This window comes from Acinonyx jubatus, chromosome B2 (genome assembly GCF_027475565.1).
Source record: "Acinonyx jubatus isolate Ajub_Pintada_27869175 chromosome B2, VMU_Ajub_asm_v1.0, whole genome shotgun sequence".
In the NCBI taxonomy this organism is placed as follows: Eukaryota; Metazoa; Chordata; class Mammalia; order Carnivora; family Felidae; genus Acinonyx; species Acinonyx jubatus.
In genome coordinates this window covers 46,646,099-46,672,949 of record NC_069385.1, presented here as the reverse complement: position 1 = coordinate 46,672,949, position 26,851 = coordinate 46,646,099, and the positions used below count along the sequence as shown (strand labels likewise).

The following is a 26,851-nucleotide window of genomic DNA, read 5'->3' as shown; positions in this document are numbered from 1 at the left end:
GTGTACAAGAAATAATAATTCATTAGAAAGCATCTTTATTCTTTTAAATTCTCCATTTTAAAAGAAATGTCAGCAGTACAGGAAATTTTTTTTTATTTGTAGATAGCAGCACTAATAAAGCCCTTAGACCAAACCATTAAATAATAATAATAATAATCTTTGGGAATATAGTTAAAAGGAGGGACATGAAAGGAATCACTCTAAATTTCAAAACAGAACAACCTCAGTGAAAGTCTTAGCACCAAGACAACTAGCCAGTGGAAGGAGAGGCCTGCCCGGTCTGGGCAGGAGTGGATGGGAAAAGTGGTGGAATGTCTAACCTCATGTAAAATGGGCTGAAAGTTTTGAGGTGGCGTTTAGAAAAAGGCTCTGAGAAAAACCCATGCAAACCATCCATGGACTGTTGGGAAACCAAATGAGATACTCTGGGTGAGGAGTGAGATCTGAGGTGGGCCAGGCACCTTAACAAGGACGTGGCAAGACTTAGGGGCACAGCAGTACCTCTCACTTATAGTGCGAGCTTTGTGCTCAAGGGAGGGTTGAGAAGGCAGCGGCTATGGTGCCAGCTGTCAGTAAACCGTAATCATTGCCCTGCATAACCTTGAAAGGGTCAAGGTTGTAGTACATTTTACCTCCAAAGGGTTTGTCTTGGTACACAAAGAATTTTATCACTTCTCTATATGTAGTTATGTTTGTATAGTTCTATGATTATATACATAATTATCCCTCAGTTATTAAAGGTTTACATCTTGACACATTAGTTAATCTATTCAGTAAATGATCTTAGCATGTTTCTTAAGAGCTGGACACTCTTCTAGGTGTTAGGGATATAGCAGGAAGCAAAGTGATCCCCTGGAGCTTAATTCTAGAGGATGGAGCTAGGCACACAAAAGAAATAAGTAAATTATATAGTAGATTAGAAGATTATTAGTGCTATAAAGAAAAAATAAAACCCGGAAGGGAGTTAGGGGATGGTGATGATTGACTTAAGTAAAATGAACACAGCCAACCTCACTGAGAAGGTGACATTGAACAAAAACTTAAAGGAGGTGAGAGAGCAAGCCATGTAGATGTCTGGGGTAACGTTCTAAGCAGAAAGAACAAGCACACAGATGCTGAGGAGGGAGCGTGTCCCATGTGTACCAGAAGAGCAAGGATGCCACATGGCTAGAATGGGGAAAGAGAGAAAGAGCTATAGGTTGTGAAGGCAGAGAAGCAACGGGGCCAGGCCATGTTGTATCTTGAGAGCGATTGTAAGCACTTTGGTTCTTACTCTGAATGATGGGGAAGCCGTTGGAGGGTTTTAAATGGAGCAGTGACATAATCTGAATTGTGATCGAACAAGGATGGCTCCGGCTCCTGTGTTGAGAATGGCCATTGGGAGGTAAGGGTGAAGTCAGGCAGACTAGTTTGGAAGCTTTTGCAGTGATTCAGGCAAGACATGGTGTGGCTTAGGCATTATGGCAGTGGCGAAAGTGTCTGGATTCTAGGTATATTTTGAGGATGGAGTCAACAAAATTGGCTGATGGTTTAAACATAGAGACAGAGTAGGTAAGGGGAGGAGCAGGAGTTTGGGCCTGAATTGCTGGCAGGATTGGTTGCCAATAACTGAGATGGGCAAGTCCTGAGAAGACAGTGCCTGCATCTTTGGGTTAATTACATGTATGTATCATTGTTTCACAGACGAAGTCTGTGGTATTCTGAGTTTTGATTATGATTCATGAGAAGATATTTGGAAAGTACTCAGGGATTTTGGTGCCAAAGAACTATGATCTGTGAGACAAAAATGAGAATCAAAAAAAGTACATATAAAAATGGTTAAGAATGTGAAAGGCAGTAAAAAGAAAAAATTAAATTTTGTCATTGGTGAGTATTTGAAGATTGGAAACATGGAAGAGTGCTTGAATATAAGTAAGGAATGAAAAAGAACTTTAAATATAGCGAGAAAAACATCACTCTGCAGTATATACTCAGTAGACATACTCATGAATGTATATACGTATCCAGTAAATGAAATTTTAATTTTGATTATGCTGGAATTATGGGTTTGATGCCAGCAAATTACTTTCCCATGAAATTCTTTTAAGCTTTTTGCCTAACTTCTGTGTATTTCGTTTTTTATTTTTTAAATATTTTTAAATATTTATTTTGGAGAGAGAGAGACAGACAGTGTGAACAGGGTAGGGGCTGAGAGAGTGGGAGACATAGAATCCAAAGCGGGCTCCAGGCTCTGAGCTATCAGCACAGAGCCTGATGCGGGGTTCGAACTCACGAACCACAAGATCATGACCTGAACCGAAGTCCAATGTTCAGCTGACTGAGCCACCCAGGCGCCCCTGTGTATTTCTTTTTTTAGATACTACCTAAAGCTTTCAGGCGGTCTGTAAGTACAACACTGTATATTCTGCTGTGTCCTGTGCTTCAACGGCAACATCCTTGGACAGAGACAGAATCATTTTCCTGGGGAGAAAAAATCAGCAAAAGTTGAGTGAAAAAGAAGATTTGGTGAAGAGTATCACCACATTTTCTAATGGGGCAAAGTGTGTGGCAAGACTTTCATGATTCTAATGGGAATTTAGATGATTGGACTAAAAAGAAGGTTGGGTGGGGGCATCCCATTGACCACCACTGGGCCCAGTGATCCACTAGAAAGTACTCACAAGAAGCTGTTTTAATCATGAATATAGTTTAACAAAGCCAAAGATACAGATTAAAATCAGCAAAGGGACATGGTACATGGGGCACAGTCCAGGAGACACCAGGCACAGGCTTCCAGGTGTCCTCTCTCAGTGGAGTTGTACTCTGGCAACAGTATGGGACAGCAGGTGCGAAGTGTTGCCAGCCAGGGAAGCTCACCCCAGCTTGGGGTCCAGTCATGTAGACGTGCAGCACCTGCTTGGCTGACTTCGGCTCTTCAGACTCTAGCCCCTCAGAGCAAAGATAGGAGTTTGTCATAAGTCACATTGTTAGTACAAACCATCTGGTCATGCTGGGTACTAGATGGCCTGAGGCCTCAGGTATACAAAGGCTTTTTATCAGGCAAAATATTACAAAGGCTCAGAGCCCATCTCCTATGAGCCAGACAAGGGCCAATCCTGAAGACAGGCCTTTCTTAGAAATGTTGTAGGGTTTGAGCAGTAGGCCTATTGAGTTAACCCATTCCTGCATAGTGTGGTAGGGCTTTGAACATGGTATTAGTATTTCTTAGAGTCATTATCATTAGAGGGTAAACCTCTAGGACCTGATCTTGGAGGAGAATGATATAAGGACATACCCAAAATATACAGTCTTAGCTAAATTCATAAATGAGTGAAACTAAGTAGATTGCACGTGAGAGGTTAAATGTGTTTTGTGGTACTTAGCCTGAGAATCTATAATTGACATCATGACTCATTCCATGAAGTTTGCAGATACAGAAGTTTACTAGAAGAATGAACCTGCAAGTACATGTGGTATTGACTAAAATCAGGGAAGAGGTGGAAAGGAAGAACGTAGCCCTGAAGTTAATGTCGAGGCAGAGGAATTGGTTCATTCAACTCTGGAGAAGTTCCATGAACTGCTGTCTGCAAGCTGGAGCCGAGGAAGGCTGGTTGTGTAACCCCAGTCCAGGGACAGGAGAAGGCTGATGGCCCAGCTCAGGCAGGCGGGCAGACAAGAGAGCAGGAGAGCGAGTGTGCACACGAATGAGAATGAATTCTCCCTTCCTCTACCTTTTTGTTCGGTTCAGACCCTCAGTGGATTGACTGAGGCTCACCCACATCAAAGAGAACAGTCTCGTTTACTTGGTCTACTCAAATGCTAAGTTTTGTGGAAACCCCATCACGGACGATCCAGAAATGGCCAGTCAAGTTGACATATAAAATTAACCATCACAAATGGTAAGAAAGGAAGTCACATACCTAAAAATCAAAGGGGAGCGTTGGTCACAGAATTACAGGTAGTTTTATCCACAAATTCAAGGAATTACATTTCAACTGAAAGTTAATGCATATTGCCATTTAGGGGAAGTAGAAAATGTATTTCAATCAAACATCAGATTTTTGAAGTTGTATTTAGGTTTAGAAGTGATTCTTTTCATCTTTTAAATTTCATCAAGACTGGGGTTTCTAGGTTTAGGATGTTTTTCTGACTGTAAACACATGCGTCATTATGGTATATCTGTAAGCTTTATCTCTATATAAATATTGGTTGATGAAGAAATTGTGTTAGATTTGAAGATTTCTTTTCTTCTGAGATGTGTTCAGTTACTTGGAATATGTCGCCTAAAAATTATAAATGTGCAGTTGAGCAGGAAAGAGAAACCTCTTGGCTTCACATACTTTATATTTGTCAAAATATTTTGATATTTTTAGGCTCCTGATGACTCTGCAAGATTCTGAACACACAATGCATTGTACCTATTTTAAAAATAACATTCTTCGTGTGTTAGTTCTGTGAGTGTTTCCTCCTGCTGTCATGGCCCCCTTGCTCTCAGTTGGACTGACCTTGGCAGTCTCATCGATAAGAAGATGATGGCTGCTAGCACTTACAGAACACCTCCTAAATCCTAGACACCCTTTTAATGTTTTAAGTAAATCAGCTACTTAAAGATCACAGAAACCCTATGAGGAAGGTATTATCCAGTTTACAGAAGAGAAAACAGGGGCATAGCTAGGGCTGTGGTGGTGCTGGGATTGATTCAGACCTTGGAAGTCTGGTTCCAACTTGTGCCCACAGCCACCAATCATGTTCTTTCCTTTTTTTTTTTTTTTTTTTTGAGAGAGAGAGAGAAGGTGCAAGTGAGTGAAAGCCAGATTGAGAGAGAGAGAGAGAAAGAGAATATACCAGGAGGGCAGAAAGAGAGAGGGAGGAGGAAAGAGAGAGTAGTGGGGCTCACCTGAAACGGGGCTCAAGCTCACCCTAAGCAGGGCTCGAGCACACCCGATGTGGGACTTGAACTCACGAACTGTGAAATCATGATCTGAGCCAGTCAAATGCTTAATGACTGAGCCACCCAGGTGCTCAGCCACTAACCATGTTCTGAGGTGAATGGTGATGGACAAGTATTTTGGGGGAACTCTTACCAGAAAGTGGTAAATGCTTTATAGGTGTTATTTAATCCCCCAACTGTTATATGACACAAATACTATTTTCATCTTCATTTGAAATAAGGGACTAGGTTTTTAGATAGTTATAGTTGACTTGTCCAGAGTCACAGAGCAGTAAACCAAGGCCACTCTGATACCCCTCTTAGCCACCTCACCAGTCTGTCTTCATCAATCTATGGCAAAAAGAAAAATTGTATTTTAGTTTTCATGAGTATTTATGGTTTAGTTCAATTGTTATTTGAAGCTATATGCAGTTGCATTCAGCCATGGGCTTCGGTATCTTTATCTTCCTTTCTATGCTTTATATTTTTAGCTAGTGATGCCAGAAAAGAGTGTTTTCATGGTTAAAGCTATTGCTGGGAAGGCCATAGGTGGTTTTGCATACCCTTCCAGGAAAGCTTTGGTTACTTACTGTTGAGAAAAATTTTGGAAAAAAAAATATTTTTAATTTTCTTTTTGGACCAGGTATAGTCAATAATCAGTTAAATAAATTATCTTGGACTAAGGGAGAATTCTATTCATCTTTATTGTCAGAGTAATATAAGCTCTGCAGTTAAAAAAACACAACTCAGAAACATCATTTTCTTAGATTTTTATCCTATAGTTATTAATTGAAGAGCATAGTTTTTCTTGTTTACATTTTTTTGGTTTGTTTTTTGTTTTTTTAGAAAGAGAGAGTATGTGAGCAGCGGGGAGAGGGGCAGAGGAGGGAGAGAGAATCTTTGTTTAATGTTTATTTATTTTTGAGAGAGAGAGAGAGCACAAGCAGGGGAGGGACAGTGAGAGAGGGGGACAGAGGATCTGAAGTGGGGTCTGCACTGACAACAGTGAGCCTGATGCTGGGCTTGAACTCACAGCTTAACCGACTGAGCCACGTAGGTGCCCTGAAAGAGAGAGAATGTTAAGCAGACTCCACACTTAGTGCAGAGCCTGGTGTGGGGATTGATCCCACAATGCGGGAATCGTGACCCCAACCCAAATCAAGAGTCAGTGACTCAACCAACTGAGCCACCTGGGCACCCGTCTTGTTTAGTTTTTACCCCATGCCTAGCATGGTTCTTTGATTTAATAGCTGCTCAGTACATAACTGAGTTAATTAATTAATGTTTATAAGTAATTCTTAGCCCCTACATGGATATTCCAGTTGTGGAAAAAAGTGCATTGGAAAACTTCATGTTCATAAGTTACTACTTCTTAAAAGTTTTGGAATACCAAAAAGAAATACAGTTAATTATACTCAGCATTATATTATTCTGAAAATAGTATCAGAGTAAAAAGTTCTGAAAATACTATAGGATATGGTATTCCAATACCATCATTAAAATCAATCAAGGGGTGCCTGGGTAGCTCAGTTGGTTAAGTGTCCAACTTCGGCTCAGGTCATGATCTCATGGTTCATGAGTTCAAGCCCTGCGTCAGGCTCTGTGCTGACAGCTCAGAGCCTGGAGCCTGCTTCGGATTCTGTGTCTCCCTCTCTCTCTGCCCCTCTCCTGCTCGCACACTGTCTCTCTCTCTCTCTCTCTCAAAATTAAATGAACATGAAAAAAAATTTTTTTAAAGAAAATCAAAATTGTAATGAAGAGGTACCAATTAGAAGATGTCCAGTTGTTAGACTGCTAGATAAACTACAACTGATTTATAGCTTAGAAAGTAGAACCGTTTCGGGACTCCTGGCTGGCTCAGTCAGAGGAGCATGCAACTCTTGGTCTCAGGGTCATGAGTTTGAGCCCCACAATGGATGCAGAGGTTACTTAAATAAGTACAACTTTTAAAAAAGTATAACCATTTCATTTCCTCTTTGTAAGCAAAATTAGCTACTTCAGTGTTCTCCCAAGTGATTTGTAGATCCTCCACCACACCTCTACCCTGCTTTCACTTTGCCTCCGTGAAAGTACAGATTTTACTTTCTTTCTATTTTCTGTAAGACAGCCATGCTCTCAAAAGCTGGATCTGACTTATTCGCTTATTTATTTAGGTAATACCTTCATTTATTTGTTTTTTAAAGTAAGCTCTATGCCCATCATGGGGCTTGAACTCACAACTCTGAGATCGAGAGTCACGTACTCTACCAGCTGAGCCAGCCAGGTGCCCCGAAAGCTGGATCTTAATGGTTCTTAGTTTCGTAGTAAGGTGCACCAGGCAGACAGAACTCTACTGCTAAATGATGCCTTCAGTTTGAGAACCACTAAATTACTTACTCAAGTAGCCCTCTGGTGAATGGGATCTGGAGCCTTCATTTTAAACATAATTTCGGTTAACCATTCTCACAGAAGAAAGTTATAGTCATTGTTGGCCTAAGAAAGAAGTGAGGTCCAGATTATACTGTGAGGAAATGTGTTATCTTCACACACACTTTCCTGGGGACAGTGTTGGACTGCACAGAGCTGCACTTAACTTACAAACCTAACTTCAAGTTCCTCCAGTGTTGAGCATGAAGGTGATGTGTGCCATGATTATACATGGTGTGGTTTTGCTGTGTGGGTTCAGGGTTGTAATTACTCCCTCAGTAGTGCGTGTAAATTCTTAGGGGTTCCATATGCTGTAATTTCATATCGTGGATTTTTGTTTAGAAATGACTTTTTGGGGAGATATATTTCATTTCATCCTAAATAAGGAAAACAATAAGCCCTCAGTAAAAGGAACTTTCAATTTGATTAAGAGCCCTTGGTTTTTAAATTTTTCTTTTTTGGCTGAGTCTATAGGCTTTACACATCAGGGAGTATAATTTTAGGGAATGATTGTATAGTACCAAAACCATATGTTTTCTTAGGATTTGATGTATGTAAGAATAATGTTAGATTTATTTCACTACAGAAATTTATGAAGGACATATAAGGTTTTATTTTGATATTGAGGTAAAATTATTTTTCAAAAAATTATCCAAATTATACATTTAATAAAAATTGAAATAGACAAGTAAGGAGAACCTTAAAAATATGTACATTCCATTAGTTAAAAAATCCGTGGAAACAGTGGAGTAGTGTGTGTGAGACCACAGCAAGTTGTTTCTCAAATACTTGGAAATAGGTTTCTCTGAGAGTTAAATCCCAAAATAGATCAGAGAAGGAAATGTGCGGCTCTGTTACAATACGTTAGTGCTCTCAGGGCATCAGAGTTGCCTAAAACCCAATTAGAGGCCTAAAAATGAGGGAACTTGGTTTTCAGTGGAAGAACACACGAGAAAGAATTGCTGACTTCTACAGTGTCTATACATTTTCCAAGGAAGAGTGTTCTGTTTGGTCAGCAGGACTGCTTTAGCCCTTCATGGATATGGGCACATCCAGTTCTACTGTGGGAGGTATTTGTCCTAATCACATAACTGACTGCTGGGCCCATCCATTGGCTTGGGCAAACTGTAGCCAGTGCTCTTGAGCTGAGCTTGATGGGCTTGGTGGCAGGAGCTGTGGGACAGGTATATTTTGCTCTTCTTTCCTAAATGATTCAATTAAAAAATGTTTGTTCTTAATGATATCCCAAGGGCATCTGTGATATATGCTGACAACACAGCCTCCTTTCAAGCAAATTATGCTCTTGACTGGTTGAGTTACCCCAATCCCAGGGCCTCTCCCCCAGCAATTATCTAATAATTTTATTCCTTGTGTACATTTCTGATGAAGTCAGAAAATATCTCCCAATCTGACTGATGGTTGTATTTCTTATGAATTAATGCACTGATATCCTGGGAGAGAAGGGTTTTAGTTTTATTATCATCAGATAGCACATCCCAGGATGATCAGCTGGAATACTGATGACATTGCCTGAGCCAACAGCAGACCCTTGAGGTTAGGGTCTTATCAACTCAAGCAGTGGCAACAGATGTCTCCCAAGTACTCACGCATCCCTTCAGTCATATAAATTTGTTACTAGGAAACACTCCCCAGCCAGAGATTTTCTTTTCTAGTCCCTGTTATATACTGGCCCTTTTGAAAGAATACAGTAAGAAGCAGTCACCTTTTATACACCCAAGAATTACAGACCTTGGGAGGCAGTCAAACTCAGATAATCATTTATTTAATCATTATTCTTTTCTTTGAGGGCCAAACCCCTGCCCAGTACTTAAAAATCTCAAGGGTTATATTCATTCTTTTCCAGTGAGTATTGAGCGAGCTAATGAAATATGTGTTAGAGTCAGGAGCATTGTGTTTGAGTTTCAGCTAAGTTTCTAACAAGCGCTCGACCTTGCTCAGTCAGTTAATATCTGTGATTCTCCTTCTTTTGCTCCTTTTTCTTTCAAAAAAACTTTTATGGATGGGTTAATATAACCTTGCATGCCCCAAACTTCTTCCCTTTTATTAAAAATATTTATAGAGCTCTGGGGTGCCTGGTGGCTCAGTCGGTTAAGCATCTGACTTCGGCTCAGGTCATGATCTCAGTTCCCGGGTTCGAGACCTGTGTCAGGCTCTGTGCTGACAGCTCAGAGCCTGGAGCCTGTTTCAGATTATGTCTCCTTGTCTCTCTCCCCACCCTCAAAAATAAATAAACATTAGAAAAATTATTTATAGAGCCCTTCCTTCATGTCAGGTTCTATGTGAAGTGCATCACATAATATTTAATCACTCTGTGAAGTTGGGATCATTGATGGATGAGAGAATGGAGACTTTGAGAGCAGGAGTCAGTTGATCAAAACTAGCAGACAGCAGAGCAGGGGTTTATACTCATGTCTGCCCAGCTCCATGCCCGGTGTTAATCATAATGTAAGAGTGTTTTTAATCCATCTTAATTTGGGACATGTTTTACTTTCTGCAGGGTAATCTCAGTCTTCAATCCTTATACTTTCTACATTTTCTGAAGCCAAGGAAATTGAAAGACCTTTTGTATCATCATGTGTTTCATTTATAAACTGTCCCAGACCATTTGGAAACCTTCATTTTTGAAACTCGATGTTACTAGTCTAGTTTCTAGTTCTTTTTCTTCTCAGCATATTCTTTCTGTGCTTTCTTTGTGTAAGGATGGCAAAAATGGAACTTTTAATGTCACTGAATATTGTTAAAAATTTCATTAAAGAAAAGAATGTTGGCTTAGCATTTAAGAGATTGGGTTCTAGTTTTGCTTGTAAGATACTGTAGAGTATCAGTAGACACTAACTCTAAATACTGTTTGTAATATTAAGTTATTACAAATTAAAGATCAAATGTGTGAAAAGCATTTTACACAAAATGTCTCTGTGTGTCAGTAACCATAACAGCTGCAGTGGATTGTTGGAACCAGGATTAAAGCAAAATAATTTTAGGCTTATTGTTGCTTTGTGAGGACCTACTTAAAACAATTAGAATTCAGGCATCTTCTTAGACACCTGTTGTGTTATTTGGCTTGGCCTAAGCATAATGTCAAACTTTGGACTGCTACTGATGTAAGCAGGGTGGAGATGATTAAATTGCTCTCTCAATTATCTGGTAGTGACAGGTTAATTCTTTTTTTTTTTTTTTTAATTTTTTTTTTTTAACATTTATTTATTTTTGAGACAGGGAGAGATAGCATGAACAGGGGAGGGTCAGAGAGAGACGGAGACACAGAATCTGAAGCAGGCTCCAGGCTCTGAGCTGTCAGCACAGAGCCCGACGCGGGGCTCGAACTCACGGACCGTGAGATCATGACCTGAGCCGAAGTCAGCCGCTCAACCGACTGAGCCACCCAGGCGCCTGACAGGTTAATTCTTAAATGACTACAGTATATTACAGTCATTGATTAGGTCAAAATTTAGGAATGTTTTGCTTTCCGAGCTGTGTTGAGTGAGACAAAAGAATGGGAAGAAAAGCTGGATAAGGAAAGTTAGTGTGTTATAGGAGAAGAGAAAGACTTTTAGGGGAAATGAGGCTCAGTAGAGTCATTCAGAACTATCCTGAGACTTGAACTATGGGTAAACCGAAATATTAGCGGCACCTGCTGAGGGTTGCTCGTGATTTTGCCATATTGAAAATGCTATGCTCTGAGCTGGGCCAAATGCAGCCTGAAGATCGAAGGGAGTTGACAGTGCTCTGCTGTGTCTGCAACACACTGAACTGGGGGGAGAATGGCTTGAGAGATCATCCACAGACCTCTGAAAGTATAGACTTGTTCAGCGTGTGTCTGTGTGTGAATGAGTGTGTGTGTGTGTGTGTGTGTGTGTGTGTGTGCGTGTGCACGTGCATGTGCGTGTGTGTGTGTGTGCTCTGAGCTGTCAGCCCACAGCCCAACACGGGGCTCGAATTCAGGAACTGTGAGATCATGACCTGAGCCAAAGTCGGACGCATAACATACTGAGCCCCCTAGATGCCTCCGAGTTGGCCATTCTGGTAAACTCAGTGGCCATTGTTTTACTCAGCATTTCAACATCTTCCAGTAGTCATTCAGCTATCACCTTCAACAATGTTTGCCTTATCTATTTACTTTTTTTTAATATAAACTTTTAAACTTAAATTTGTTGTAAATAGGAATTTTATATCTGCTGTTAAAACTTCAGGTTAGATGTACTAGTTATAGTTTTTCCTAACATACATTGAAATAAGTTGGCATAAAACCTGTCCATCCGTGGTCTACCTAAAATTATCTTGAGAAATGCTCCTTTCATGTTATTCCAACTCTTCACAGAGTGGTACACAGAATGCTGAAGGTAGAAGTTTAAATATGTATATATTAAAATAATTTTTTTAATACGTATTTATTTTTTAGAGAGAGAGAGAGACAGAGAACACAAGTCGGGGAGGGGCAGAGAGAGTGAGGAGACACAGAATCTGAAGCAGGCTCCAGGCTCCAAGCTGTCAATGCAGAGCCTGATGAGGGGCTCGAACCCACGAATTGTGAGATCATGACGTGAGCTAAGGTCAGAGCTTAACCACCTGAGCCACCCAAGTGCCCCCCAGAAGGTAGAAGTTTAAAGAGGAAACCCAAAGACTAGAAATAGGGGTTTTTCAATGGAATTTTCTAGACAGACTTAAGATGGTAGACGTCTCCTTTTAGGTTATCAGCCTCAGTAGTTTGGGTTAGGCTTTAATTAGGTTTAATTTCTTTCTTTTTTATCTTTCTTTCAAAATTATTTTTAGGCTGCAGGAGTTTCTAGGCCTTGTAAATAGTTTGTTTCCTCTATAAGTTTCCTAGCAGAATTTTTTTCTGAAAAATTCTAAACTTGCTTTGGCTTCAAATAAGGGGGAATAAGGTTTCTCCTTTCTCATTTTTAGTGATGATATCTACTCTGCCAGTCCTAAGCCCAAGGGTTAATTCAGTTCAGCCAGCATCAGGAGCTGCCTTTTCCTCGTCAAGCACAGTGTTAAGCCCTGTGATACAAAGAGGAAGCTATGGTCCCACCTTCTGTGAGGCACAGCATATAAACTGCCAGAATAGTTCCATGTGATACAAGGATGTGCCAAATACAGAAGAAATGAACTCTTTGGATAGGTCAACAAAGGCCTTAATCACCGGGAGAGCTGCGAAGGCTGGGTGGTTGAGTGCAATGTAATAAGAAGGCAACATAGTCTGTGACACGATGAACGCTGTGGTCCTTTCTTTTCAGGCAGTCTTTGTGATTGTTCTGTGGAATTTCTGTGGGTTCTGCATTGGTCCACATGGTATTCCAACAAGAATTAATGTCTTAAATGTGTGGTAGGTAGCTCACAGCCTTTCTGCCCTCATACCTGCATGTGAATTTGAAGCAATAACTAGGGAACTTTCAATAACAGTTGGCATGTTGAGATGGCATCATTCCCAAAACAACATCTTAATGAGGTTCTGTGCTTCAGGAGCAACTCTTCTTGTTTAAATACACTTAGCCATGACCTACGTAACTGGACGCAATGTGGCAGAAGTGCCTGGGATCACAGCGTGAGTCCTACATTGTAAGGGATCCTCTGGAGCGCCCCACTACCTCAGTAACTCTGGACCTGAGTAGGAGGATAGTATGGATAACAGGAGGAGGAAGAGAATAAAACCAATCTGCCTGTAGCTACATTTAGGGAATGTTGGTATAGGATCTAAGACAAATTCTAGTCTCCCAGTGGGTTCTTAGCCATCCCTCCAAAATCCAGCACCTCACAAACACCTAGAATGTGAGCTACACATTCAAAAATGAGTAGTTGAGAGAAGATCTTCAATTAAGCATCAAAGGAAAAACTCCTAATCCATCCTCACACTGGGTGCCTAAAACCTCCAGAGCGTTATTTGCATTGGTAACTGCATCCAGCCTTAGACTTTGGGGGATTTAACATATGCAAGCTCTTTTTTTAATTGTTTGCATGGATATTCAATGAAAAAGAGCAAAAAATAAGCCTCGGAGTGGAGGTGGGGGCAGTGGGGACTAAGCATGACTTCAGACCCAGCCATGTCTCTGTGTTGCCAGAGACCACACCCCTCCTCAGACATAACCACGGAGGACTATTTCTTTTGGCCAGGCCTCTGACCTTGAAGGGTCTAGCCAGCTGCCGTGAAGCTTTGGGTGCTAGACATAATATGAGTAGATTCCAAGAGTTATTTCTATTTCATATATTTTATTTAGCATGGCTATACCAATTTTTTTTTTAATTCATCACAAGTTCTACTCTTGAAATACATCTAAAATGCTTTGCAAAATTGCTGCCATTGAATTTCATACATATAGTCTAAAACACATTCAGAAATATAAAGAATATTAGAATTAATGGCAGTGTCCATAAGTGATGCCATATTGCCTTTTTCTTGGAGATACAGCAAGCTGAGAATGTGGATTGATCTCCAATGTGTGTTAAATCTTTAGTTTTCTTTCTTGTGAATTTGATGAGGCAGTTTTTCCTTGGAAAAGTAGTTTGTGTTCAGCTGGGGAGGTTGATTTTTCTCCATCAGTTTCTCTCTTTAATAATTGAAAACTACTGTTCATTATTTACATAAAACTGTCTTTTTCTGGTCTGCTTTCTATAACCTTTCCCCTCTGAAGAATTTTAAGAATTCCCTGACTTTCCTCTGGGGGATTTTATGCCTGCTTTATCCCAGATGTAGGACATAGACTAGGCTGAGGTTTTCTTTTTTCTTTTCTCTCTTTTTTTTAAATGTTCTTGTATTTGAAAGACGTTCTTTTAACCTGTGCCACTGAAAAAAAGGGTTTTTAAGAAAGTTAAGTGGTTAAGAAAATAGCTTGGTTTCAATGTCTGACTTACTGGATGACATACCAAAATCCCATGTGCAAAATGAAAAAATGGGCAGCAGTGTCAAATAATAAGGGGAAAATGCACACATGTTCTTTCAGCCTTTGATTCTGGGGTTTTATTTTCTGAGTGAAGGCCTGTCAGTTTCTAGTCTCAGCAGCTCCTTGTCTGGTCTTTCACTGCATACTTGGCTGATGTCAGCCCAGGGATTGCAAGGGCTTGGCTGACGGTTTACCCTGCTTTGTCTTCTCCGTCCCCACCTTCTGCTGACACAAAGAGAATATAGCCTTACTCGTAATATTTTGTCTGCTCACATTCTTACAGATGTATTGATCCTAATCCCTGCTTTAGAATGCAGATTGTTAGGAAGCTGGGAGAGGCCAGAGTAAAGGAGCCTATATGAAGAAAGACAGGATTAGGATGCCTGGGTGGTTCAGTGGGTTAAGCATCCGGCTCTTGATCCGAGCTCAAGTCTTGATCTCAGGGTCGTGAATTCAAGCCCTGCATTGGGCTCCACACTGGGGGTGAGGCCTACTTAAAAAAAGAAAGAAGGAAAGACAGGATTTTTCTTCTTTCCTAATGTCCATTCAGATTCCCAGACAACATTTCACCACCAGCTTTTGGTTACTGTGGTTTTCATATTAATGTCTAAAAAATACCATAAAATCTAAACTTTTTTTGTATGACAAAGTGTGAGAAAAATACCAAGGAGAGTTTTTCTTCCCTGCTTGAGCAAATATATTACATGGTTTCCCCAAGTCCAAAGTTCTGTTTCCCTCAGTGAATATATATCTGATGTATCATGTTTAATTGATTAATTAATAAAATTAGATTATTTTTATTTAAGTATGGTTGAGACACAGTGTTACATTAGTTTCAGGTGAACAACTTAGTGACTTGGCAGTTTTGGACATTATGCTGTGCTCACCACAAACGTAGCTACCCTCTGTCACCATACAACGCTATCATAATATCATTGACCGTATTACCTATTATGTTGTACCTTTTATTCCCGTGACTAAATTATTAGGTTTTAGTAAGTCTCTTCCTAGCTCAGATTTTTGTTGCATTTTTTAAAAAAATCTAAATCCATAAGCTTTATTTTTTAGATATTTAGACCTCATAATACAAGCAAGGTTGTGTTTCCTATTGGTCATGTTCCCCTGGTTGACATACCCTTTTCTTCCTTTTTCCTCATGTAGGATCTTTCGAAGATGGTTTGGCTGCCTTGGAGACTTGGAGATCTAATGCCACGATGAGGACTCACACACGGGGGGCTCCCAGTGTGTTTTTCATATATTTGTTTTGCTTTGTGTCAGCCTACGTCACCGACGAGAACCCAGAAGTCATGATTCCCTTCACCAATGCCCACTACGACAGCCACCCGATGCTGTTCTTCTCCAGGGACGAGGTGGCGGAGCTCCAGCTCAGGGCTGCGGGCTCCCATGAGCACATTGCCGCCCGGCTTACCGAGGCCGTGCACACCATGCTGTCCAGCCCCTTGGAGTACCTCCCTCCCTGGGACCCCAAGGACTACAGCGCCCGCTGGAATGAAATTTACGGCAACAACTTGGGCGCCTTGGCAATGTTCTGTGTGCTGTATCCTGAAAACATTGAAGCTCGAGACATGGCCAAAGACTACATGGAGAGGATGGCAGCTCAGCCTAGTTGGTAGATTTTTGTCTTTTTCTTCTTACTGTATTAACTCTGTAATTTAAAGAAATGAATTCATACTCAGATGAGATTTCAGAGGCCAGATTTTCACCTAGGTGTGTGTGAGTGGAGGGGAGGAGTTGCTTATTATTTGTGGTGTCAGCGGCTTATGAATGGTCCACAGTTTCAAAAGACCCAGTAACGTCCATGTTTAAAGTTAGCAGGAAAATATTTAGCTACAGCCTAGCCAAAGAAAACATAATTTGTTGAATTGAGTAAATACTATCATCTCGATTGTTGAGAATTCTTTCCCCCCTGTTTAACAAGCATGTATCATGGTCATCTGGCTTTAGATTTTGCTTGAGCCCCAAGTGGTTAAGACTTTTGCCAACAAGAGATTTTAGCCAGTTAAGATCTCTTTACATTTTATGACAATTAGGAGCTAAAAATGAATGTGATAGGATTAACTGGCAATTTATAAACAAGATCTTATCCAATAACTACCAAACTATACTTATCCAAGAACTACCAACATTAGGAAAACCAGTGTTGTGTAATTATGTGAGGAATTCTAATTACATAATAATTTACTTCAGATTTCCAAGATTTGAAAACAAACTTACTACTTCCTTGTTGATTAGCTTAAATTTATTTTATTTGTTTATAGTTAATGTGTCTACCTGCTGTCAGAAAGATAGGCAATGAGTTGATTAGGGATCCTGTGGGTATTCTTACTTGAACTGTGTTTTTGTTTTTTTGTGTTTTTTTTGTTTTGTTTTCTTTTTTGCTGTTACCACATTTTTATTTTATTTATTTATTTTTAATATAATTTATTGTGAGGTTGGCTCATATACAGTGTATACAGTGTGCTCTTGGTTTTGGGGGTAGATTCCTATGATTCATCACTTGCATACTTAAACTGTGTTTTAATGCATATTCATGGTATAATTGCACCAAAAAAATACAAATTATATGAAATATCCTTTTAAAATTACAGAGGCTGCTACTTTTTTATAGGGCTATAGACAGCTCATTTTTAAATGGTTAGAAAAAAATCAGTGAATACATATAATGCTGTGATGAGTTATATCCCACACATCACAGGGGTGAAAAATGGTCATTTGCAAGCTTCCTGAATTCAGTCAATATGGTAATGAAATTTAATTCTTCCTAAATTTCTGCCAGTATCATCAAGAATGCTGTTTGCTTATAGAGTTTGAAGGGTTTTCTGGAATTTCTTAATTAAAAACATTACGGAAGACCTGGTGTTAAATCCATATCAGAGCTGACTTTTTAAGACTCGTTGTTAGGTGTGTATAATCATTTTGAAGCTTATAATATTTTAGGTTGAAAACAACCTTTTTATATGGTTTGTTTCAAAATTGAGCCATGTATGCAGTAGTTTCTGATTTTGATTTTAATTAACTGATTTTACTCTATTCCTGACACCAAGAAAGAAAACAAAACAAAATATGTGTGAAATTATTTGATATTTGAACTACGAGATTATATTATCAAATGTTATAATTACTCATTTGACATTGTGCCATTGGTTAAAAATGGCACCCATTAAATACTTTATTTAGGAAAAAAAAACTGTTGCCTATAAAGCTGTTTTTCTTTTCTTTTTAAAAAAAGTTTATTTATTTATTTTGAGAGAGAGAGTGAGAGAGAGAGAGAGCACACAAGATGGGGAAGGGTAGAAAAAGAGGGAGAGAGAGAAAATCCCAAGCTGGCTCTGCACTGTTAGCACAGAGCCTGATGTGGGGCTTGAACCCACAAACCGTGAGATCGTGACCTGAGCTGAAGTCAAGAGCTGACACTTAACTGACTGAACCACCCAGGTGCCCTTTCTTGTTTGTTTGTTTAATGTTTATTTAAATTTGAGAGGGAGAGAGTATGCACAAGCAGTTGGAGGAGCAGAGAGAGAGAGGAAGAGAGAGAATCTCAAGCAGGCTCCGCACTGTCAGCTCACACACTGACAAGGGCTTGATCCCGCAAACCGCGAGATCATGACCTGATTGAACGCTTAACTGACTGAGCCACCCAGGCGCCCCCGTGTTTGAAATTTATTTGGAGATTTTACTCATTGTTCAAATGACTTTCTAAACTAGAACATCTGTTTAATTCACAAAGTTTTCCTTTTGGCCTTGTTCCATTAAAATGCTCAGTGATGCTCCCCTGGGCCTTTTCTTATGCCTATAAGAATCTGAAGGTAACGCCAACGAAGAAGGCTTAGGGGAACATAATGGTGGTGTGTCTTTTATCTGGTATTAAGAAGAAGTACATCTGAGGTGTACATGCACATAAGTTTCTTAATGTGGTTTATTTTTCAGTTGAGTATTTTGTAGGTAAAGAGCTAAAAGGTAACATCTCTATATTCACTTATTTAAGGCTTTGGGGCTATCGTAAAGGAAAAGTTAAAGGAAAATACTATCTAATTTTACTGATATAATATATAATATTATATATAATACATAATTATATATTTGATATAATATATAATACTAATATAATTATACTGATATAACTGTTACATATCCATTTTATATAATGCATACCATAAAGTACAAAGGGAGTCTGAAAGATTGATCCCAAGGGTGGTAGTGATTGAAAAACAAGAGCGTGCAAACTTCTTTCTTCTTTTAGCATCATACTTGCGTGTGTCTCCCAGTACCCCAATGCGTGGGCTCCACAGAAAGATGAGTCCTGTCTGTGTGCTGTATGTGCCTTTGCAGAGATGCCACATTCTCTCTCACACTCTCCTTGGTTCTTCTGACTTCTTCATAGTAGTAAAAGTAGCAGAGTAATTTAAGCTTGTTCTTAACTTAGTTCTAAAAATCAAATTTAGGGGCCCCTGGGTGGCTCATTCGGTTAAGTGTCTGATTTAGCTCAGGTCATGATCTCATAGTTTGTGGGTTTGAGCCCCGCATCAGACTCTGTGCTACAGCTCAGAGCCTGGAGCCTGCTTTGGATTCTGTGTCTCCCTCTCTCCCTGCCCCTGTCCTGTTCGTGCTCTGTCTCTGTCTCTCAAAAATAAATAAATGTTTAAAAAAATTTTTAAATAAAAGCAAATTTGAAAAGATGTCATTTTTAACCTCTATATAAAGTGGCAAATCATTTTCAGCTGTAGATCTCATCTTCCAAATGAGAGCTAGAATTTGGGGTGCAGTTGGCTCTGTATTAGATGAAAGCTTGATGAGACCTTGGGACGCCTGGTGGCTCAGTTGGTTAAGCATCCAACTCTTGATTTTGCTCAGGTCATGATCTCATGATTGTGGGATGGAGCCTTGCATCCGACTCTGCACTGAGCGTGGATCCTATTTGAGATTCTCTCCTTCTTTCACTGCCCCTCCCTACCTAAAAAAAAAAAAAAAAAAAAAAGAACTTAATATGAAATCATTTGGAGAAAGCTTAATGACCTGATACCCTAAATCTAGAACTGGTAACAATAGAAATGCATTTTGATTCACTTAAAGTAAATTCATTTTTTATATAATTCAATTTTTATATAGTGTCACCTAGTCACTAGAGCAAGTTCTGTGTATGTCAGTTGGCCTGTGGGGGTATTCTCATTTATAAATGGTTGCTTTCTGCCTTCAGACCTTACATAGTTAAAAAGAACACAGCCAGGGGGTGCCTGGGTGGCTCAGCTGGTTACTCATCTGACTCTGGATCTCAGCTGAGGTCATGACCTCACGGTTTGTGAGTCTGAGCCGCACATTTGAGCCCCATACTGGACCCTGCACTGACAGCATGGAGTCTGCTTGGGATTCTCTCTCTCTGCCCACTTGTGTTCTCTGTCTCTCCCAAAAACAAATGAATAAATAAACATTAAAAAAAAAAAAAACACAGCTAGACTTCAAATAAATATTCTCCTTCAGTTCCCCCCCACCCCCACCTCCCAGAAGCTTAAAATTTAAGGTAGGAAAAAAATAAAAGCAGTTCTTAGTAGGGATTTAAAGAAATATACAGAAAGTCAATTTTTGGAGTTTTGGGAGTCAGCATATATTACTCTACTTTCCTAAAATTTTCATGTGTATATTTTCATTTACTTATTTCTACTATACCTTTCCTCCCACAAGACTGAGGAAACAAAATACAAAATATAAGATTGAAATTAGAAGTAGCTGAGAAAGAAAGGGAAAGAAAAGGTTGGGGATATTAAGCTGAATTAAGAATGAGACCGTTGTAAAATGTTGTCCCTCACAGACCATGGGTGGGCCAAAGTGGGCCCGGCGTTTTTCGACAGCAAAGACAGTAGACTTCGTTAGTTCTGAAGTGTAGGGTGTCCATGATATCAAAAACGGATCAGTTATTTTACAGAACTACTAGCTTTGAGCCAAGCGCCAGACAGAAATGTCTCCTGGGGTTTTGGGGAAGAATCTTCCCAATGATCTCATGAACACCCTTACAGTGCACGTGTGATGAGTTGCTTGCATGGTGCTGTTTTTTACGCCAGACCAGACTAATGTTAAAGGCAGGGTTGTGTCTTTGGCTCACGCATGTATCCTCCAGCTCGTAGCATGGCATGAAGTAGATTTCTGTCCAGTGAATGAATATACCATAGCATCCCTGGATAAAGCATCTCCAAAGTGAAGTTCATTGAAATACAGGGATGTATGGTTCAGCCTCAGACCACTTTTTTTTTCCCTAGTCTAGCTTAATCCTTCAGTAGAATTTTGTATATGTATCGGGCAGGCTCCCTGTACATTGTGTATCTCACTCAAGCTAGCGATCAGTAGATACCATTACACTCCTTAGGAAGTTCTTGCAGGGATCTATAGCTAAAAACAAACAAAGGAAGTAGAAAAAAACTCACTCGTGATTATTGGAAAACACTACAGATCCTTAACCGCTTAAGAAACGCGCAGTTAAGTTGATCCTATTTTACTTAATAACATGAAGAGATGAATGCCTTTAAAAGAGATTTAAGATAAGATTGTAACAAAAAGGATTTGTGTTCAGCTCTAGTTGATAGCATATAGCGATCCTGTGTGCATTTCCAGGCAACAGGCTTTTTTGTCTAAGCATTGTACACCCTGGGGAACGGGCCTTGCATAGTGGTCTTTGGAGGCAAAACAGTGCTGGCAAGAAACTGAGGTTTCCACAGGTTTAAAAACCTGCCATTTTATTCTCCATGCATCCTTTGGCAGGTGTTTTACCCTGTAGAAACCTCAGTTTCTTCATCTATAAAATGTGGATGAGCCTTCCTGTGCAAGATAGTTCTCGGGATTAAATGAGATAATGCATGTAAAGCTTTTAGTGTTATGTACCTGGCCTGTAGCTTTACTAAAAAGTCTATTATCTTTAGATATGAACATGCAGTTTGATTCTCAAGTTTCTTGATACACACTACTCCGTTTTACCTGCTCTGTCACTCCGGAGTTGTGTTTTTGAGAAGGATTCATTGTGAATCATGCTTTCTTCCTTTCTTTATAGTATTTTTGCTTACTTATCGTCAGAAAATAAATCACAGAGGAAAGAAATTACTTCATTCTTGCATTGGAGCCAGTCAGCTACAGGAAATCAGAACTGGTGAGGGAAACAAAGAAAGTTGAACTTTGGGACAGAGAAGTAATTGTACTTTGATTTGCAACAGACTGAGTACTAAATCCTTGCCTATGAATCGCAACTTCTGGACAGTGATATCCGAGAGTGTATTTGCAAAATAAAATAAAATAAAATAATAAAATGAAGGAGAGGAAAAAAGAAAAAAAGAAAGGAAAGCCTCTGGCATATGGAAATGAACCAATCAGTCTTATTCCTGTACATTCCAAAATGAAGTGTGTGCCTGTCTTTCTCAGTGTGGCCTGCTGGCTCCGAGTGCAGTTCCCTACAGCTGTTTTGCAGACTTTTTACTTTTCTAAGTTGTTCAGTAAGGCTGGGAATCAAAGGAAGGGGGAGGGTGTAGCTGGGTCCCAACACTGCAGCCACAGCACTGTGAGTAAAAAGATCAGGTTTTCCTCTCCTGACTTTACAGTGGTGAAGACTGGGAGGCTTAGCCCAGAATGCACCTGGAAACCATTGGATTCCTGGGAAACAAATGTTGGGCTCTCAGAAAACCCAGCCCCCAGTTCTCCTGCCTTTTTGTCATTCCTGTTTCTCCTTCCTTTTACCCTTTCCCTTATCGATTTGCCACTCTTTTTCTCTGCTCTTCTCATTCTGTGATCTAAAAGAAGTGATCCCCTTTTACCCTACTTCAGATCCTTGAAAATAGAAGGCTAAAACTGATGACTATGAGGCTTTTGATGATAGTCAGATGTTTTATAAAAGAGAGCCTACATTTATTTTATTTATTTTTTTAAGTAAACTCTACCCCCAATGTGGGGCTTGAACTCATGACCCTGAGACCAAGCGTTGCATGCTTTCCTGACTGAGCCAGCCAGGCTCCCCGATGATCAAGTTCTTAAAAATGTATAGAAACACATGTTAGGAACCTGGCCACTGGGAATTCTCTTCTTGAAGGCTATTTAATAAGCGGGTTGTTGCCAGTATAATAATAAACGAAGACATTGGGTAAGGATTGAGGTCAGGTGACCCATGGTGGGAGGAAGCATGTGAAGAGTGGCTAATTGAGAGGTGACGTCGGGTGTGCGGGTTAGCCGAGCATCTCCTTTGGGGTATGATTGTTCGATACACAACAAGCAAAGCGTTCTCCACCTATTATTTCAACTGCTGGTGAGGATAAAGTAGTTTTAACAACACTTCTTTCTAACAACAAATTTAGACGTTCTACAGCAGCTATGATCATACACAAGTGAGCAGAAATCCCAAGTTAATTTTTCTGGTTTTCTTGTTGTTTGACTCTCAGAGTCCGTATTGGTGATGAGTGACTCTCTCTCCTACCCCTCCTGCCCTTTTAGTGTCATTTTGCCTTTTTAAGTGTAACATGGGCTTTTAGAGTTCCCAGAGGGAGCCATGCTTAAGGCCAGAGGAATTCTTGTTCATCTTTTGATAGAGCTCTAAGTCAGTGCTCCTCACCCCATATATACAAACAGGGGCAACACAAGTGGTCCATGTGGTCTTTACAATCTGGACGCTTAAATTTTTCTAATATGAAAAACTTGCCAAGCATGATGTTTGAATTTTGTGCATTTCTTGCCCCTTATCTGGAGGGAAAACGTTAATTGACAAGTGCTGCTCGTGTGTCTGTATTCTGTTCCAATGATGCTTCATAGTCATTTTTTTTAAAAGTTGGCTTTCTCTGTCAGGTAAAATAGCAATCAATTTAATACTACTTAAGATGTAGGGTCTTCAGGCACCTGGGTGGCTCAGTCGGTTGAGCATCCAGCTTGCGCTCAGGTCACGATCTCGCAGTTCATGAGTTCGAGCCCCACGTCAGGCTCTCTACTGTCAGCTTGTCAGCACAGAGCCCGCTTTGGATCCTCTGTCTCCCTCTTTCTGCCCCTCCCCACCCCATGCTCTCTCAACAATAAATAAATCTTAAAAAAAAAAGGGGTGGTCTTGCCGACATTAGGTTCTTACTAACGCCGTACAGATATTTCTAACTCCTAGAGAATAATAATGACGTGAGTATGCCCGTGGAGTCTCTTATAAGTGAATAGTTCATTTTCCCTTACTGATCTTCAGAGTGGCTTTTTATTTCTTCCTCTCCTTCTGCCATATCCATTGAGGGAACATGTTTTAGCCATGCTTAATACAGTCTGCCTCATCCATCTTTCCTTTTCCTTTCCAGTGTCAATATGCTGCATTGGGACAGCAGGAGGAGACATTGTCAGGGGTCTCCAGATCACTGCTTATCCCACATAAGCCTGTGGTTTAGAAGCTTTGTGTGTGGAATGGCTTGGAGGGGAGGAATCAGGAGGAGGGAAAATAGGTAGAAGCTTATAATATTAGTCCAGGAAGGAAATGAAGACCACAGTTAAGACAGTGAGGGTGGAGAGGGGCACCTGGGTGGCTCAGTTAGTTAAGCATCTGGCTCTTGATTTCAGCTCAGGTCATGACGTCACAGCTCGCAAGATCGAGCCCTGCATTGGGCTCTGTGCTGACAGCACAGAGCCTGCTTGGGATTCTCTCTCCTCTCTCTTTCTCTCTCCCCACCCTCTCTCGCAAAATAAATAAACAAAATAAAGAAAAAAAAAAAGGACCATGAGGGTGGAGAGAAGAAGGAATGATTTTAAAAGACACTTAGGACAGAGAAGCTGCACAGGGATTGATTGGATACGAGATACTTTCTCACCATGTAGTTCTTTCATCAGAATTCTATAGATGTCCTTTTTTTGGACAGGGGGAGTTAAAAATTATCTTTATTTCCTCTTAATCTTAGGGTCGTGAGTTTGGGCATCACATTGGACACAGAGCCTACTTAAAAAATGAAAAATTAAACAATGGTCTATTTCATATCTGCAAAAAATCATACTACAGGTCCAATTCATTTATAACAAATATGCAAGTAGATTAGGGTTTTTTTTTTTAACATTTATTTATTTTTGAGAGACAGAGCAAGCAGGGGAGGGGCAGAGAGAGAGGGAGACACAGAATCTGAAGCAGGCTCCAGGCTGTCAGCACAGAGCCTGATGTGGGGCCTGAACCCACAAACTGTGAGATCATGACCTGAGCTGAAGTCATCTGCTTAATCAACTGAGCCACTCGGGTGCCCCAAGTTTTTTTTTAATTGAAGTACAGTTGACATACAATATTATATTAGTTTTAGCTGTATAACAAAATAACTCAACAATTACATGTTATAAAATGTTCACCACAAGGAGTATAGTTACAATCTGTCACCATATGAAGTTATTGTAATATTATTGACTATATTCCCTGTGCTGTACTTTTCATCCCTGTGACTATTTTATTTCTAGAAGTTTGTACCTCTTAATCCCCTTTACCTATTTTGCCCATCCCCCCCCCACATTCTTCCCCTCTGGTACCTACCGGTTCTCTGTATTTATGAGTCTGTTTTTGTTTTGTGTATGTGTGTTTGTTTATTCATGTGTCTTTTTTTGTCTGATTTATTTCACTTAGCATAATAGCCTCTACACCCATCCATGTTGTCAAGAATGGCAAGATTTCATTCTTTTTATGGCTGAGTAATATTCCGTCTCTGTACACACCACATCATCTTTATCCATTTATGTGTCAGTGGACACTTAGGTTGCTTCCCCATCTTGGTTATTGTAAATAATGCTGGAATAAACATGGGGTACATATATCTTTTTGAATAAGTATTTTTATTTTCTTTGGGTAAATATCCAGAAGTGGAATTACTCGATCATATGGCATTTTGATTTTTAATTTTTTGAGGAACCTCCATACCATAGTGGCTGTAGCAAACTACATTCTCACCAAAAGTGCATAAGGGTTCTCTTTCCTCCATATCTTCACCAACACTTAATATTTCTTGTCTTTTTGTCACTAGCCATTCTGACTGATATGAGGTAACATATAGGTATTCTTAAAAAGACAGATCCCTGGGCCCTACACAGTCTCCGTGAATCACCGTCTCTTGGAGCCAGCCAAACCACCCCCAACCCCATGTGATTCTGAGACACACTAAAATTTAAAAAGGGAAGGAAAGGGACGTTTTAAAAAATGGTACTTGGCTTTTGTCTTGGGTGAAATGGTTGCACACCGATGCCCAGATGAGTTAGGGAATATGGGAGAGAGAAGATAGTTCACTTTTTCACGTCTTTTGGTGTCACTGTTTCTTCTGTCTACTTTATCTGTCTCACTTTGTCTCTGTTGATATCAGCCAATGATGTGGACAGATGCATTTCAAAGCCCTCTGCCTCAGTTAACCAGCACAGAGGCTCAGAGATACCCTTGGTGGATATCTTGTGTGTATTTATTACTGTACATACTTGGGCCTCCTGTAAGTTCAGTGTCTTACACTTTCACCTGTCCTGTGGCTTCTGCACTGCCGCTGCTAGTCTCTACCTCCACCATTTTTCTCCTCCCTCGTTTATTCTGTTGTTCACTCTTGCCACTCTGTGATTGCATTTTGCTATCGTTGTTTGTGCCATTGTTGAATGTGGGTAAGCTTCTCAGGAAAAAATATCTTTAGGTGTCAAAAAAAAAAAAAGGTCAGCCTATTGTCATCATAAAACATGTCCCTGTCCAGAGCTTACAGATTTTTGGTCTTATTTTTCCTAGAATTTTGTGATTTTAGTGTTTTAAGCTTTTCACTGACAGGCATGGATGTGCATCTCCCCCGTGGTCCACTTGGATCGTACGGGACCGGCATTTTCAACTCTGCCCTTAGTCTACTGGCAGTAAGTTTACAAACCAGCTCTGAGTTGGTCTTTCTGCCTACAGAAAGATGGATCTGTTCCTTTCCTTCCTCCTTTCCGTCCAACCCTACCCAGACTTCAAAATCCAGTTTAATTTCTCCTTTCTCCGTAACATTTTCTCTAGCCCTTTATCCTTCTCGAATCCCACAGTTATTACTTTTCATGTGACTTGTGGGTTTGCAATGGTAAATGGGTTGTTTACTACTTGGTTCTCTGATCAGGAATATATATCTTCAAGATGCAGCCCACTCACAGTGTTTTTCCAGAAACATCCTGGGCTGTAGCTTCTACCCATACCTTCTCCACTGATTCAGATATGCCAAGGGAGCCATGCAGACTTCTTATAGGATGTTTTGTCTGTCCAGTAATTCTTGCTTTATTTGTTTGCCTATCCCACTGGCACATAGGCTTAATGAGGGTAGCACCATCATCATGTTTTACTTTTGAGTCCTGAGAGCTATAGTATGGTCACCAAGATGCTAATAAATTATACTGAAGGAATGAATGAATGAATGAATGAATGAATTTTTATTGAGAGTCTGAGCTTACCAAGAGCTGCAGTCCTGGATCTGTATACATCTTTGCATCAGATTTGGTACCTTGTACACGTGGATGCTCATATTTGTCTGCCTCACTTTAGCTCCTCAGGCCTGCGTGTCATCAGCCTGTAATCACAGAGGTATTGTTCCTTGGCCCAGTTGAAGGCCAGTAGAAGGTATGTCAGGATTTGACATCTCAGTGGATAGTTTACCAGGAGAGTCAGATTACC

At 40.1% G+C, this 26,851-nt stretch overlaps 1 protein-coding gene across 5 annotated transcripts in view; it reads left to right on the top strand.

The window, feature by feature from the left end:
* The window catches only part of DSE (dermatan sulfate epimerase), a 103,211-nt gene that overhangs the window by 13,393 nt on the left and 62,967 nt on the right, over positions 1-26,851 (top strand). For 4 of the 5 annotated variants that reach the window (XM_053222349.1, XM_015082827.3, XM_027057054.2 and 1 more), the window contains exon 2: positions 15,376-15,844. In XM_053222349.1, coding sequence (XP_053078324.1) covers positions 15,376-15,844 — 469 coding nt within the window. Of the gene's footprint in view, positions 1-15,375; positions 15,845-26,851 lie in introns of those variants that run through there. The other variant, XM_027057055.2, reaches the window with a different exon arrangement.